At 40.1% G+C, this 17,050-nt stretch overlaps 1 protein-coding gene across 5 annotated transcripts in view; it reads left to right on the forward strand.

The window, feature by feature from the left end:
• The window catches only part of LOC126298403 (cysteine protease ATG4C), a 73,819-nt gene extending 72,516 nt beyond the window's left edge, over window positions 1-1,303 (forward strand). For all 5 annotated transcript variants that reach the window (XM_049989715.1, XM_049989717.1, XM_049989716.1 and 2 more), the window contains one exon: window positions 436-1,303. In XM_049989715.1, coding sequence (XP_049845672.1) covers window positions 436-612 — 177 coding nt within the window. In that variant the 3' untranslated portion in view covers window positions 613-1,303. The remainder of the gene's footprint in view (window positions 1-435) is intronic.
• The last annotated feature ends 15,747 nt before the right edge of the window (window positions 1,304-17,050 follow it).

Genomic DNA, 17,050 nt, shown 5'->3' on the forward strand with positions numbered 1-17,050 from the left:
AGTGTGTGTTGGAGAAGTGGTTTGTAAGAAATGCAGCTAAGGTGAAAATTCAGTGATAGTCTTGTAATAGATAGTTAAATTCCAGAACAAATAATATTGCAGAGAAAAGAGTTAGCTGCTTTGTTGGGAAAAGAAAAAAGTTTTCTATAGAAATCAAAATTCAAGTTATTGTCAGACATGAAAGATGAGTGGATAAATATGTAAATATAAAGTGAAACAAAGTTTCCATTGTGTATCTCCCTTTGGGTTCAGCTGTCATACCCATTTACTAGCTCATGTTTGAGGAATTTTCATTTCTGAAATTTGTTTTTACCTTACTGTTAGTGATTGGCCTTTTTTTTTCTGTTGTTCAATATAAGCCTGATGAATATCTGAAAATAAAATGTTTCAATGTACGTTCAGCTTCAAAAGTCTATTACTTTTTTTTTTCCACAGTGCTTAATTCCTCCTCATGAAAAGGCTGAATACCCCATGTTTATATTCTGCAGTGGAAGAAGTAGAGATGTCATGTCAGCTCCAAAATTTTGCATCCCAGATGACAGCATTAGACTCACAGATTCTGTACATGACAGTGAAGATGATTTTGAAAGTGAAGAGTTCGAAGTTCTGTGATATTTCACTGGTGTGCTTTTTGTATGTGATTGTATTTATTTAATCTACCATTGTAAATTTGCTAAAATTATCAACTGTGCTGCAAGCTCGCTGAATTGATATAAGTCCCATCATTTTTTATGGGTCACATTATGTGGTAATACCGTAATGGATAAGAGAAAGTGATAAAATTATCTGTATTGCTCAGCTTCCAAGTTACTAAATGTGTTACTTACTGTCTAATCTATAAGACTGCAGTTTAAAAGCAAATGTCTTTGCTTAGATAAAGTATGTTTTATTTTGTGACAATTGGAAGTTGATACATTGTTGTAAAAAGTTGATTGTGTAGGCTATTACATAGATATAAATTAACAACTTAATACAGTGACCTGTTCATTTCATGTGATTGTTGCAGATACTTAGAAAGATAAGTGTGATATATGTACTTACTTTTGTGCTAGTATTTGAATCCATATGATGTGATCTTTTGTGTTATAATTGTTATTTTTACACTTACTATTTGTAACTACAGAGAATCTGAAGGTATATATTTTAATATTTTAGTCTCTCTCTCTCTCTCTCTCTCTCTCTCTCTCTCTCTCTCTCTGTCTCTCTCTGTCTCCTAAGACAAAAATGCAAGTTAATTTATTTGTAATTTATCAGTATTACATTTTTTGAATGAAAGTAAAGCTTATAATCTATTTATCTCTTTTATTTGTGGTATAAATTTTTAATACCAACATTTGTATTACATATCTCTGTTACAGTGAAACCCCCCTTTCACACTTTTCAAGGGACCTACAAAAAAGACGTAAAACACTAGAAAATGTAAAATGTGGGAAATAACGTTTTAAGCTGTAAAAGTTACGTATAGGATACCCCCATGGCACTTTATGTATGATATATGTACATAAGAGGCATCAAAAGACTTGTCAGGGACTTTATCACCTAATAAAGATTTATTATCTAATAAAAACCGCTGATGTAACTGGAATTGATAACTGTCTGGGAAGTGGAAACGTTTGACTTAATTTCAAATGCCATAATTGATGTTTTTGGAAAGCCTGCAGTTGTCATTCTTTATTTAAATCTACATCTTCATCTACATCCATACTTTGCAAGCAACCTGACGGTGTGTGGCAGAGGATACCTTGAGTACCTCTACCGGTTCTCCCTTCTATTCCAGTCTTGTACTGCTCGTGGAAAGGATTGTCGGTATGCCTCTGTGTGGGCTCTAATCTCTCTGATTTTATCCTCATGGTCTCTTCGCGAGATATACGTAGGAGGGAGCAATATACCGCTTGACTCCTTGGTGAAGGTATGTTCTCGAAACTTCAACAAAAGCCCGTACCGAGCTTCTGAGCGTCTCTCCTGCAGAGTCCTCCACTGGAGTTTATCTATCATCTCCATAACGCTTTCGCAATTACTAAATGATCCTGTAACGAAGCGCGCCGCTCTCCGTTGGATCTTCTCTCTCTCTCTTCTATCAACCCTATCTGGTACGGATCCCACACTGCTGAGCAGTATTCAAGCAGTAGGCGAACAAGCGTACTATAACCTACTTCCTTTGTTTTCGGATTGCATTTCCTTAGGATTCTTCCAATGAATCTCAGTCTGGCATCTGCTTTACCGACGATCAACTTTATATGATCATTCCATTTTAAATCACTCCTAATGCGTAATCCCAGATAATTTATGGAGAAAACCAGAATACCGAAATTGATACTGGAGTGGTAACCGGAGGGGAGAATAGGAAGACGACGACCTATGACCACCTGGCTCCAAAATGTACAGCACACAATGAGGAGAATGGGCGCAGAGGAAGAGGACACACAAGATCGAAACACCTGGAGGAATATTTTGAAAATATAGTTTAAGAATGTTTATTGTTTGTATTGTAATTTCCAAGTGAATTATTATGTTGGAGATAAGCCTCTGTAATGAGGAAAAGCTCAAAAGAATAATAATAAAAAAAACTGCTTCCAGTTGCTGACATGCTATATTATAGCTAAATGATAAGGGATCTTTCTTTCTATGTATTCGCAGCACATTACACTTATCTGCATTGAGATTCAATTGCCATTCGCTGCAGATCCTCCTGCATTTCAGTACAATTTTCCATTGTTACAACCTCTCGATATACCACAGCATGATCCGCAAAAAGCCTTGGTGAGCTTCTGATGTCATCCACAAGGCCAGTTATGTATATTGTGAATAGCAAGTCCCACAACACTCCCCTGCGGCACACCTGAAATCACTCTTACTTCGTAAGACTTCTCTGCATTGAGAATGACATGCTGTGTTCTGTTATCTAGGAACTCTTCAATCCAATCACACAATTGGTCTGATAGTCCATACGCCCTTTGTTCATTAAACGACTGTGGGGAACTATATTGAACGCCCTGCGGAAGTCAAGAAACACAGCATCTACCTGTGAACCCGTGTCTGAGTCTCATGGACGAATAGCGAGAGCTGGGTTTCACACAATCGTCTTTTTCAAAACCCATGCTGCTTCCTACAGAGTAGATTTCTAGTCTCCAGAAAAGTCATTATACTCAAACATAATACATGTTCCAAAATTCTACAACTGATTGATGTTACAGATATAGGTCTATAGTTCTGCACATCTGTTTGACGTCCCTTCTAGAAAACGGGAATGACCTGTGCCCTTTTCCAATCCTTTGGAACGCTACACTTTTCTAAGAGACCTACGGTACACCGCTGCAAGAAGGGGGGGCTAGTTCCTTCGCGTACTCCGTGTAAAATCGAACTGGTATCCCATCAGGTCCAGCAGCCTTTCCTCTTTTGAGCAATTTTAATTGTTTCTCTATCCCTCTGTCGTCTATTTCGATATCTACCATTTTGTCATCTATTTCGATATCTACCATTTTGTCATCTATTTCGATATCTACCATTTTGTCATCTATTTCGATATCTACCATTTTGTCATCTATTTCGATATCTACCATTTTGTCATCTATTTCGATATCTACCATTTTGTCATCTATTTCGATATCTACCATTTTGTCATCTATTTCGATATCTGCCATTTTGTCATCTATTTCGATATCTGCCATTTTGTCATCTATTTCGATATCTGCCATTTTGTCATCTGTGTGACAATCTAGAGAAGGAACTACAGTGCGGTCTTCCTCTGTGAAACAGCTTTGGAAAAAGACATTTAGTATTTTGGCCTTTAGTCTGTCATCCTCTGTTTCAGTACCATTTTAGTCACAGAGTGTCTGAACATTTTGTTTTGATCCACGTACCACTTTGACTTAAGTTCAAAATTTCTTAGGATTTTCTGTCAAGTCAGTACATAGAACTTTACTTTTGAATTCATTGAACGCCTCTCACATAGCCCCCCCCTCACACTACATTTCGCGGAACTTTTGTTTGTCTGCAAGGCTTTGGCTATGCTTATGCAATTGCTTCCTCAGCAATTTTCTAACTCGGTTGTTGTACCACGGTGGCTATTTTCCATCTCTTATGATCTTACTTGACACATACTCATCTAACACATATTGTACGATGGTTTTGAACTTTGTCCACTGATCCTCAACACTATCTGTACTTGAGACAAAACTTTTGTATTGAGCCGTCAGGTAATCTGCATTTTGTCACTTTTGCTAAACAGAAAAATCTTCCTACCTTTTTTAATATTTCTATTTACGCCTGGAATCATCGATGCAGTAACCGCTTTATGATCCCTGATTCTCTGTTCTGCGTTAACTGTTTCAAATAGTTCGGGTCTGTTTGTCACCAGAAGGTCTAAAATGTTATTGCCACGAGTCGGTTCTCTGTTAACTGCTTAAGGTAGTTTTCCGGTAAAGCACTTAAAAAAATTTCACTGGATTCTTTGTCCCTGCCACCCGTTATGAACGTTTGAGCCTCCCAGTCTATAACCGGCAAATTAAAATCTCCACCCATAACTATAACATGGTGGGGAAATCTACTCAAAATATTTTCCAAATTATCCTTCAGGTTCTCAGCCACAACAGCTGGTGAGCCAGGGGGCCTATAGAGACATCCAGTTACCATGTGTGAGACTGCTTTAATTGAGACCTTCACCCAAATTATTTCACATTTTGGATCTCCGTCAATTTCCTTTGGTACTAATGCACTTCTTATCGTTATAAACACGCCTCCCCCTTCACTGTCCAGCCTGTCTCTGTGGTATACATTCCAATCTGGTTTTAGAATTTCGTTACTGTTTACATCTGATTTAAGCCAACTTTCTGTCCCTAGTACCATGTGGGCATTGTGACCGTTTATTAATTAAAGCAGTTCTGGGACCTTTCTATAGACGCTCTTGCAGTTTACTATTAGCAGATGAATATTTTTATTCCTTCTTGCATTTTGCCTACTCCTACCTTGCCAAGTCTCAGGAGGCGTCTTGTCGGGCCTAGGGAGGGAATTCTCTAACCTAAAAAGCCCACATGTGCACTGCACACGTACTCCACTACCCTTGTAGCTGCTTCCTGCGTGTAGTGCACGCCTGACCTGTTCAGGGGGACCCTACATTTCTCCACCCAATAGCGGAGGTCGAGGAATTTGCACCCCAGATCTCCGCAGAATTGTCTGAGCCTCTGGTTTAAGCCTTCCACTGGGACTACAAATAGTTAGCTCAGATTCCACCCCGCGAGCGAGGCTTTCCGCCTTCACCAACTCCGCCTTCACCAACTCCGCCTTCACCAACTCCGCCTTCACCAACTCCGCCTTCACCAACTCCGCCAACCGCCTATATGAACTGAGGGTGACCTCTGAATCCAGACGGCAGGAGTCATTGGTGCCGACATGAGCAACAATTTGCAGTCGGGTAGTGCTCTCTATCGCCACTGGCAGGGCCTCCTCCACACCCCGGCAAGCAGACAGAGTGAACACTGGCCTTCTTCCCCGAACTTTCCGCTATTTCCCTAAGGGGCTCCATCACCTGCCTAACGTTGGAGCTCCCAATCACTAATAAACCCCTCCCCTCGTGTGCCTGCTCGGACCTTGCTGAAGGAGTGGCCACATGTCCACTCAGGCAGAGCGGTCGATGCCACACGACCAGCCTCCACATTGACCCTCCGCCTCGTGCGCCTTGAACGCCGCTGAACCCACCATTCCCCGTGGGGAGAGGGTGGCACAACCGCACCTGGTACCGGCGAAGATGTCTTGACAGCAGGGACAGTGGGTGAAGCATGTAACACCCGGTGTGTACCATGTGACACACCTGACTCCCCACTGCGCTACACTCCGAGGCAGCAGCCTGAAGACGGCTGACCGCAGCCATCAACATGTATAATGAAATACTGCACTAGTTACGTATTTTTTTCATGCTTAATGATGCGTTTCGAGAATTTTTAATTTCAAACTTCATAATCGATGTTTTTGGAAAGCGAGCAGTTGTCATTCATTATTTAAGTAATGAAATACTGCACCAGTTACATATTTTTTCATGCTCAGCACGATACATTTTGAGAATTTTTTCTCGTTGTCAAGTGCAAATATGTAAATAAGTATTTTGTATGGTGTTTGAATGTGTGTTATTCTGCGTCTCTTGCACTGTACTCATCTTTTTGAGGTTATCAAGTACTGTGCCTCATCAGTTATGTAGAAACGAACACACGCGCGCGCGCAAACTATCACTCACATTGTTTGTTTTGTGTACCATTACAAAAAATACATATGTAAATACTGCACATTACAAAGAGAACATCGAAAAGCTTTTTGCTCAGCATGAATACAATACGTAACCAATGCTGTGTTTACACTAAAAACATTTGAGCAACACAAAGTGAATGACGGTGTCAACTAGTGCTCCACGTGGCCATACGCTAAATATAGTTTGACAAAGGTGTCACAATGATAACAACAATCACGAAACTGCATTTGCGTAGTAGAGACAGTTTGTAAATTGTTGTGATTGGCCATGATATCTTCATTTGAACGAACCTTGTTACTCCCATCAGCCACCATGCCAAATAAAGCTTGGCAGCAGCAGGAGATACAGCACGAATTGTTACAACTTTTACTTGTTTACCCGTTCAAATCCACTGAATAGAGCGCACTGGTGTCAAGAAACATAACCACGTAATATTTGTAAACACCTGTGGACAGCCAACATCGTATTTTCTCCCCAAAACATTTTTTTCATAATTCGTAAATCACAGGAAAATTATAAATATGTTGACGCAAAATGAGGTGCAAATTAACATTGTGGGCATAGGAAATTTGACGGGACTGACAAAAAATGTTGTAAACGCAGGAAAATGTTGATTCCGGGAATGTAAAAGCGGAGTTATACTGTAATTGATTACAATGTACATGAAATGTGCTGTTTCCTGTGTAACATTTTGTTAGGGTGTATTCTACATAACACATATCTCCTATGCTAAAGGTGCAGGTCTTTGCAGTTGCTATGAGTGTATTAAAAAAAGACTCCTCTTTTATTGCAGTACGACTGCCACTCAGGAATGTAACGGGCAATATTATTAATAAGTATATGCTAAATTCTAATACTTTTATGAGAGAAGTGTGAATATTTTTTTTGACCACCTTACACAATTGAATAACAACTGATTCACTATCACAGGGGTTAAATATCAAGCAAAAAGTCAGAATATATTTTAAAATTACAATATTACAGCAATAATTTGATATCAATATAACATCTTGCAGTGAAGTCATCAACCCAAAGATTGCTACCAAGCAAGTTCATGAAGGGGTGAGACACTGGACTAATATTCAGGGGGACAGCAGTTAGTTCCCATCCAAATTTAGATTTTCCTTCATTTTCTGAAATAAGTGTAAGGCAAATTCTGGATGGTTCCTTCAGAAGGGCACAGCCAATTTCCTTTCCCATCCGAGCTTTTGTTCTAACTCTAATGACCGTGTTGCCAACAGAATGATAAACTTTACTTGTCCTTTGTCGAAGTTGTTTTGGCATGTATAAGTTAATTCATGTCATTGAGTAGTGAAGAAAGATTTATTTCATAAGAGGAAATTTCTCTCGCTTTATCAGTGAGTAGGATATTACACATTTTTTACCTGTCCCCCACTTCCTTCACATCAGGTGTGCATTACCACTAAGCTAATGTAGTGTTAAACATTCTCTTTTTTGCATGCTATTGGCTATGCAGAAATCGACCTCTAATGGCACATTTGCATTTCCAATGTTTGAGCACTGTAGACCCACTGCATCTAGGATGAACAGTGGAACACAAAGTGCTTCCATTAGGCACATATGTCTAGCATATGGATGAAATGTGGCATGGAAAGATGATGGAATGAAGAGTCTGGATTTCTGAACTTTTCATTTAAACAGAGTGCAGTTAACCACAGTTACTATGCTGCCAGCCTTCGCAGATAGTTCAGAAGTCTGAGAGTGGTCATGTTTACAAAAACTTCCTAGCAGACTAAAAGTTTGTACCAGGGTCAGACTTGACCCAGTCGTGAGCTCCAGCCTGTCGTACAGTTTTAAAATGCCAGTAAGATTCAAAAAGTATACACTGCTGCAGATTGAAGATTCATTCTAGTTACATTCACAGTCTCACTGGAATTCAACTAGGAGTTACCACCCATCATTGTGGCTTCCCAGTTGAAAGGTTGTGGTCAAAGACTACAGTATTTCTAAAAGATAATGATGAAATGGTATATTGCATTATTGGTGTGAAACAGACTTTACGGAAGGGATGAGTTGCTCCAGAATAATAAGCTACAAATATAGGCTAACATGTCAGTTTACAGGTTTGTATAGGCCCAGGATTGACTCTTACACAAAATGCAAACTTTGCATCTCATTATTTCTCAAATATTGATGCAGGCAGAAAACTGAAATTAAAGAGTCTTATTTGGTGAAGGTGTGTGTAACATTAATGAAACTCTTCTGGAAGATAAGCTGAGATATTCTAAGTGTAAAATCATGCAGTTGTTCTCAAGTTCTTTACTTGAAACTGAGCAATGACTGTAATACCTGAGGTTATTGATATTAATGATATACTGGAGGTAGTAGAAGCAGAACAACTGCTGCTGATGGTGCCACTGCAGCTCGCCTGTCACTACCCCCAAACTTGAATAAAATCATACGTGTATTGTCATAGAATAAAGGCTGCTGAATCACTTAATTTCACCCACAGCATTTACCTACATCACATTCGATGCATTTCTGACTGTATGCTCCAATGGTAACCTAAAATGTACTCGTACATTGGTTATGGACCTTATTATACAGAACTGTGTGTGGTGCTGTTGGAGGACCACAGCTGTTTCTCTAGAATTCCTTCAGGTGAATATTTGGCAGCATCAGTACTGTTGCATGTTTGATTTATTGTAACTTCTATTGAACTAGATTTAATTGTATAGATCTGTAGTCACAGTTTTATGTTCAATAACTATTTGCATTTTGTGCTCGCTGCTGTGGACTGCGGACTGAACAGTAGCAACCAGTAACTGTTCTTTAATATTTCTTACATGATAGCATGAAAATGAACTTCGTAAAAAACACACACACATGCACGCACGCACAGAGAGAGAATGAGATAGAGAGATAGATTAGTGTGATCATGTGGAAACTACATTTTCCATTCTCCCTACGTTCCATCTACCTATTTCTTTTTATGAAAGATCTGCATATACACTGAAGTTACAGAAGTCATGAAGTGCCTCCAAATATTGTGTTGGACTTCCTTTTGCTCAGCATAGTGCAGCAACTGGATGTGGCATGGACTCAACAAGTTGTTGGAAGTCCCCTGCAGAAATACTGAGCCATGTTGCTTATAAACGTCCATAATTGCGAAAGTGTTGCTTGTGCAGGATTTTGTGCGTGAACTGAAATCTCGATTACGTCCCGTAAATGTTCGATGGGATTCACGTATGGTGATCTGGGTGTCCAAATCATTAACACAAAGTGCCCAGAAAATTCTTCAAACCAGTCGTGAACAGTTGTGGCCTGGTGACATGGTGCATTGTTGCCCATAAAAATGCCATCGTCATCTGGGAACAAAGAAGTCCATGAATGGCTGCAAATAGTCTCCAAGTAGCCAAACATAACTGTTTCCAGTCAATGATTGATTCAGTTGAACCAGAGAACCCTGTACATTCCACATAAACACAGCTCTCACCATTATGGAGCCACCACCAGCTTGCACCATGCCTTGTTTGCAACTTGGATCCATGGCTTCGTGGGGTCTGCGCCACACTCAATCCTTACCGTCAGCTGTTACCAACTGACTCACCTGACCAGACCATGGTTTTTCAGTCTTCTGGGGTCAAACTGATATGGTCACAAACTGAGGAGAGGCAATGCAGGCAATATTATGCTGTTGGCATAAACACTTATGTCATTCATCTGCTACTGTAGCCCGTTAATTGCAAATTTCGCCGGACTGTCTAACAGATATGTTCGTCATACGTCCTACATTGAATTCTGTAGTTATTTCACGCTGTGTTCTTTGTCTATTAGCACTGACAACTCTATAAAAAGGCTGCTGCTCTCAATCGTTAACATGAAGGTCATTGGCTCCTGCATCACTTATGATGAGGGGTAACGCCTGAAATGTGATAATCTTGTCACACTCTAGACACTGTGGATCTTCGAATATTGAATTCCCTGACGATTTCCAAAGGGGAATGTCCAATGCATCTAGTTCCAGCTACCATTCCGCATTCAAAGTCTGTGACCATAACCACATTTTAAACCTTTCACATGAATCACCTGTGTGGAAATGACAGCTCTGCCACTGCACTGCCTGTTTTTACCTAGTGTATGTGATACCATGACTTTCTCATTTCATTTGTGTGTGTGTGTGTGTGTGTGTGTGTGTGTGTGTGTGTGTGTGTTTGTGAGACATAACCCGTGCTTCACACAAGTGGCAGTAATAAATTATATACACAAACTTTCCTCAACAATTGGTGTATCTATTAATGGAAACCGTATCAAAATCCCTACAATATTCGTGATATTAGCCTCCCCACACAGAGAGAAAAACTCAACAGGGGACTTTAATTTAGTAATAATGGATAGTTGTAATTAAACTTTCACTACTTGATAGGACCCCATGAAAAACAATTGGTCATAGGACAATGAAACTTTGTGGAAACATGTGTAAGGACATGTGGGAGAAGGATAATGGGTAAACCATTTTTATTTCCACATGACAGGCTTCAAATCTGGTGATCTCAGTGGTTGTACAGTTTAGAATGATCAGCCAATGATTCGGTTTGCTCATAGGGGAGGCTGATGGTAAATTGCACCACAGGTTGTTGAAGAAGTTACTGTTGCCATGGGTGAGAATGCTGGATGGAATGTGTGATATCCAAGCCACCATTCAAAAAGTGCTGTGAACAATTGTGAAATGGTATCTGTGCAAACTTCACATTAATCATCAGCTTTTGTCACATGATGCAGACATTTTAACAGACTTTTCTCTTGCATTTCTTGTAAGAATTGAAGTTGGTGAAGTGTGCACTTCAAACCTTTTGTGGAGTGACAAAGCACACTTTCTGCTCACTGAGCCAGTAAACACTTACAACTGTTGCATTTTGGGATTGTCATCGCTGACAAACATGCATGAAGTTCACCTGCATAGTGAATGTGTCACTGTGTGGTATAGCTTCATGGTGCAGTTCATATTGGGTCCATTTTTCTTTGAGTAACTTGAGCCACAAGGACCAAGAACATGCAGGGTGAACAGCGCACATTACTGTGATCTGCTTCACCAACAAGTGAGCATGTGTTGCAAGGGAGAGGGGCTTTGGACTCGTCAATTGTGATGCACAATGGAGATCCAAATCACATTGTCTGGGAGATCAAACAGTTATGCTGTAACAGGTGAGAAAATCAAATCATTGACCGATTGTTCCAAACTACATGACCAACAAAATCATCAGATTTGTAACCTCTGATGTGGAAATTAAAATGTTTCTTTCAATGGTTTATTTGTTATTTCTGTTCTGCATGTCCTTTCAAATGTTTCCCCAAAGTTTCGTGATCCTACGATCACTTATTTTTCACTGGGGCCATCTCAAGTAGTGAAAGTTTAATTATAATCAACCTGTACGTACAAATAACAATTTCTCAATATGAACCCAATCTGAGTATTATTTTTGAAAAACTATGTTTATTTATTAATTTTATTATTGGCATATAGACCAGGTTCCTATTTCATTCATTCTTTTCATTTGATAGTTATTTCTTTTTTTAACACTCACTGTTGATTTTTCTGTTGTATTTCTTTAGACAGTTTATGGCACAACACTTGATAAATAATTATTAACACTTGCAAGTGTGCAAGTTTTTATATTAAGCCATCCTCTATCTAGGACATTTTTGTGTTCTTAATTTCTTCTTTAATTATTTTTATAAGAAAACTGCCTGTGAATATTGACACAAACTTGACAATAAATAGTGTTGTTATGTGGAGATATTCCTTGAGAACTGGTACACTGAAAAATTCAAACTGCTATAATTGAATAAATCTCAGAATGCCGTGTAGAACTACACTTACCTCATGCTAAATGCTTACTTGAAAATCCTCGTCATCCTGTTTTCAAGGGCCTGTGAAGAATATTACTTTTAGCAGTAGTTCTTATAGGTACCATATAACCCACTTCCAGAGGCTTAATATTTCCACTAAAAGGCTCATCAAATTTTTCAAGTGAGAGTTCTATCTTTGTGTGAAATATTTGAGGCCTTGTTTTCATTTCAGTGCATTTGAGGAGGGGCTGTATTTTGAAATTCGTCTCCAGCAATATTTGTAAGATTTGACTTGCCTGATGAACAAACTTCTCAGAACTGAATGAATATATTGGCATTGATGAGGTGTCTATAATCTGTTAATATTGAACAACCTAAAAGAGAATTCTCACTCAAACTTCTTTCACAGTAACCATTTCCAAATTCATTTTCTGTGTGTTTTCACAGGATGTGGTGAGAGAAATAACTTCATGTGTATTATCTACAACATATACTGTAGTTTAATGAACATGCTTTAATGAACATGCTGAAGTTTTTGCAGCTTGTTCATGAGTTCATTGGTTCACATGCTCACAAAACATACATATTAACCACAACAAACTGTGAAACTGTTTAAATGTCGTGTCTTGTAACAAAACAGTCCATAAGTGTGCTGCTAACTGTCAGTGACAAAAGGGCACATTCTTTTAGTGGTCAATTCTGTTGCCATCATCCGGTTCTTATGCCATCCCCTCCCTGTGGTGATGTGATGGCACCAGCAGCTTCATACACCCCATGGTGAAAGTCTCATTCTTTTCCTAATGAAACCAAGTATGGAATCCCAAGCATTGCTATGGTTGTACCCAGCATCAAAGTGATTAGTGCCTGGTGCATATCTCAATAGATTCCTTGATAACAGGCCCAATAATGTGGTATTGGAGCCAGGACTCTGTTGAGTTCGTACTCCATGTCACATATTTCCAAAAGACAATGTTTTGCAACTGTTGACTTGTTGGGCTGCTGTATATGCTACTAGCCAGCAGCAATGAGTAATAAGCAACCACCACCTGACAATGTTGAGCAGCTGCCTTGAGGAAATGTGGGATACAGACATTGTGATCCGGTGGCAGATCCCAAGCTATATTGAACATATCTGCTGGGAAAGTCTGAATAGTCATATTGAAAGTGTTTCAAAGTACCTCCGAAAATAGGAGCCATGGAAAAATAGCTGTTATGAACAACAAGAAATACAACACTGAAATTTATAAGATACTAGAAAATTTGTGGGCATGATGAGTTTTTGTCCATCATGTTCATGAAGTGCTCACAAAAAAGTCCAAAATTTTAAAAGCATAGTGGGATTTTTGCTAATCTGAGGATTGTTTTTCTGAATGGAATGTCCATAAGTGCTATCCAAATTGTGGGCCTCTATTGTCTTTTTACTCAAAGGTTATTCTGTAACTCTCAGTTAACACATTTTGCACCTCTGATGGTATTTTGGTATGCATGCAAAAAGTTCAAGTAGTTCACACTGAATTCTACAACTCCCTGTAACTGGCTGGGGAAGACAGTTCGTGGGCTAGAGGAAGCCTAGGTCACACCACTCCAATAGGACCATTTCTAGTAAAAAGTAGTGTATCTGACAAACCTATAGATTGATGACTTTTTTAAATTTTTTGTAGACATCAATAGATTTAATGATTGTAATAATGTAATGACAAATTGTTAGTAGTTATAACATTCTCCTTCAATGATAGAATAACAATTTATGATTATCTTCATTTTATTCTTGGAGGTGTCTGAATGTGGTGTCTGCAATTCCAAGTCTCATTTAGGTGATCCATCGCTATTATTGATATCACAGTATCACCCACCATTTAAAAATAAATTGTTTGTATTAAATGTACTTATTTAAAGCATAGAATCAATACATTTTTCATACAACAAATACAGATAACCAGCTAAGTACTGTTAATTTACTTCACAACAGCATTCGTGGATGCAGCTCTAATATGAAGCTATACAGTGTCATTGGAGCAAATATGTTTTACTTAATAGCCTCTCAAGTTTTATTATCTACTACTATTTCTACATGACCAATAAATTTGAAACAGAATGAAGCATAAATTGAATTATAACAAATTCGTTTTTTTTTTTTTTTTTTTTGTGTGTGTGTGTGTGTGTGTGTGTGTGTGTGTGTGTGTGTGTGTGTGTCATCAGTCTTGTGACTGGTTTGATGTGGGCTGCCCACGAATTCCTCTTCTGTGCCACCCTCTTCATCTCAGAGCACCACTTGCAACCTTCATCTCAACTATTTGCTGGATGTATTCCAATCTCTGTCTTCTTCTACAGTTTTTGCCCTCTACAGCTCCCTCTAGTACCATAGAAGTCATTCCCTCAAGTCTTAACAGATGTCCTATCATCCTGTCCCTTCTCCTTGTCAGTGTTTTCCATATATTCCTTCCCTCTCCGATTATGTGCACAACCTGCTCATTTCTTACCTCATAAGTCAACCTAATTTTCAGCATCCGTCTGTAGAACCACATCTCAACTGCTTTGATTCTCTTCTGTTCCAGATTTCCCGTAGTTCATGTTTCACTACCATACAATGCTATGCTCGAGACGTACATTCTCAGAAATGTGTTCTTCAAATTAAAGCCTATGTTTGATACTAGTAGACTTCTCTAGGCCAGGAATGCCCTCTTTGTCAGTGCTAGTCTGCTTTTGATGTCCTCCTTGTTCTGTCCATTATTCGTTATTTTGCTGCCTAGGTAGTAAAATTCCTTAATTTCATCTACTTCGTGACCAAAAGTCCTGATGTTAAGTTACTTGCAGTTCTCATTTCTGATATTTCGAATTACTTTCATCTTTCTTTGATTTACTCTCAATCCATATTTTGTACTCATTAGACTGTTCATTTCATTCAGCAGATTATGCAATTCTTCTTTTCTTCCACTCAGGGTAGCAATGTCATCAGCAAATCATATCATTGATATCCTTTCCACTCCTGAACCATTCTTTTATTTCCATCATTGCTTCTTTGACATACATATTGAACAATAAGGGTGAAGGACTAGATCCCTGTCTTACACCATTTTTAATCTGAGCACTTTGTTCTTGGTCATCCACTCTTATTATTACCTCTTGGCCCTTGTACATATTGTGTATTACATATCTCTCCCTATAGCTTACCTCTAACTTTCTCAGAGTTTCAAACATCTTGCACCATTTTAGATTGTTGGCCAGGTCAAACAAATCCTATAAATGTGCCTTGACTTTTTTTTTTTTTTCAGTCTTGTTCCATTATGAACCACAACGTCAGAATTGTCTCCCTGGTGCCTTTACCTTTTCTAAAGCCAAAACACATCTTCCATTCTCTTTTCCATTCTACTGTATATTATTCTTGTCAGCAGCTTGGAAGCATGAGCTGTTAAGTGGACTGTGTAATAATTCTCCCACTTCTCAGCCCTTGCAGTCCTCGGAATTGCACGAATAATATTTTTCTGAAAGTCAGGTGCTATGTTGCCAGCCTCATACACTCTACACACCAACATGAATAGTCGTTTTGTTACCACTTCCCCGAATGATTTTAGAAATTGTGTTGGCATGTTATCCATCCCTTCTGACTTATTTGATCTTAAGTCCTCCAAAGCTCTCTTAGATCCTGATTCTAATACTTGATCCCGTCTTCTAAATTGACGCATGTTTCTTATTCTGTACCATCAGACAAATCTTCACCCTTATCGAGGCCTTCAATGTACTCTTCCCACCTACACTCCTGGAAATTGAAATAAGAACACCGTGAATTCATTGTCCCAGGAAGGGGAAACTTTATTGACACATTCCTGGGGTCAGATACATCACATGATCACACTGACAGAACCACAGGCACATTGACACAGGCAACAGAGCATGCACTATGTCGGTACTAGTACAGTGTATATCCACCTTTTGCAGCAATGCAGGCTGCTATTCTCCCATGGAGACGATCGTAGAGATGCTGGATGTAGTCCTGTGGAACGGCTTGCCATTCCATTTCCACCTGGCACCTCAGTTGGACCAGCGTTCGTGCTGGACGTGCAGACCGCGTGAGACGACGCTTCATCCAGTCCCAAACATGCTCAATGGGGGACAGATCCGGAGATCTTGCTGGCCAGGGTAGTTGACTTACACCTTCTAGAGCATGTTGGGTGGCACGGGATACATGCAAACGTGCATTGTCCTGTTGGAACAGCAAGTTTCCTTGCCGGTCTAGGAATGGTAGAACGATGGGTTCGATGATGGTTTGGATGTACCGTGCACTATTCAGTGTCCCCTCGACGATCACCAGAGGTGTACGGCCAGTGTAGGAGATCGCTCCCCACACCATGATGCCTGATTGTGGCGCTCACCTGCACGGCGCCAAACACGCATACGACCCTCATTGGCACCAAGGCAGTAGCGACTCTCATCACTGAAGACGACACGTCTCCATTCGTTCCTCCATTCACGCCTGTCACAACACCACTGGAGGCGGGCTGCACGATGTTGGGGCGTGAGCGGAAGACGGCCTAACGGTGTGCGGGACCGTAGCCGAGCTTCATGGAGACGGTTGCGAATGGTTCTCGCCGATACCCCAGGAGCAACAGTGTCCCTAATTTGCTGGGAAGTGTCGGTGCGGTCCCCTACGGCACTGCGTAGGATCCTACGGTCTTGGTGTGCATCCGTGCATCGCTGCGCTCCGGTCCCAGGTCGACGGGCACGTGCACCTTCCGCCGACCACTGGCGACAACATCGATGTACTGTGGAGACCTCACGCCCCACGTGTTGAGCAATTCGGTGGTATGTCCACCCAGCCTCCCGCATGCCCACTATACGCCCTCGCTCAAAGTCCGTCAACTGCACATACGGTCAACGTCCACGCTGTCGTGGCATGCTACCAGTGTTAAAGACTGCGATGGAGGTCCGTATGCCACGGCAAACTGGCTGACACTGACGGCAGCGGTGTACAAATGCTGCGCAGCTAGCGCCATTCGACAGCCT

The sequence above is a fragment of the Schistocerca gregaria genome, chromosome X (genome assembly GCF_023897955.1).
Source record: "Schistocerca gregaria isolate iqSchGreg1 chromosome X, iqSchGreg1.2, whole genome shotgun sequence".
Lineage (NCBI taxonomy): Eukaryota > Metazoa > Arthropoda > Insecta > Orthoptera > Acrididae > Schistocerca > Schistocerca gregaria.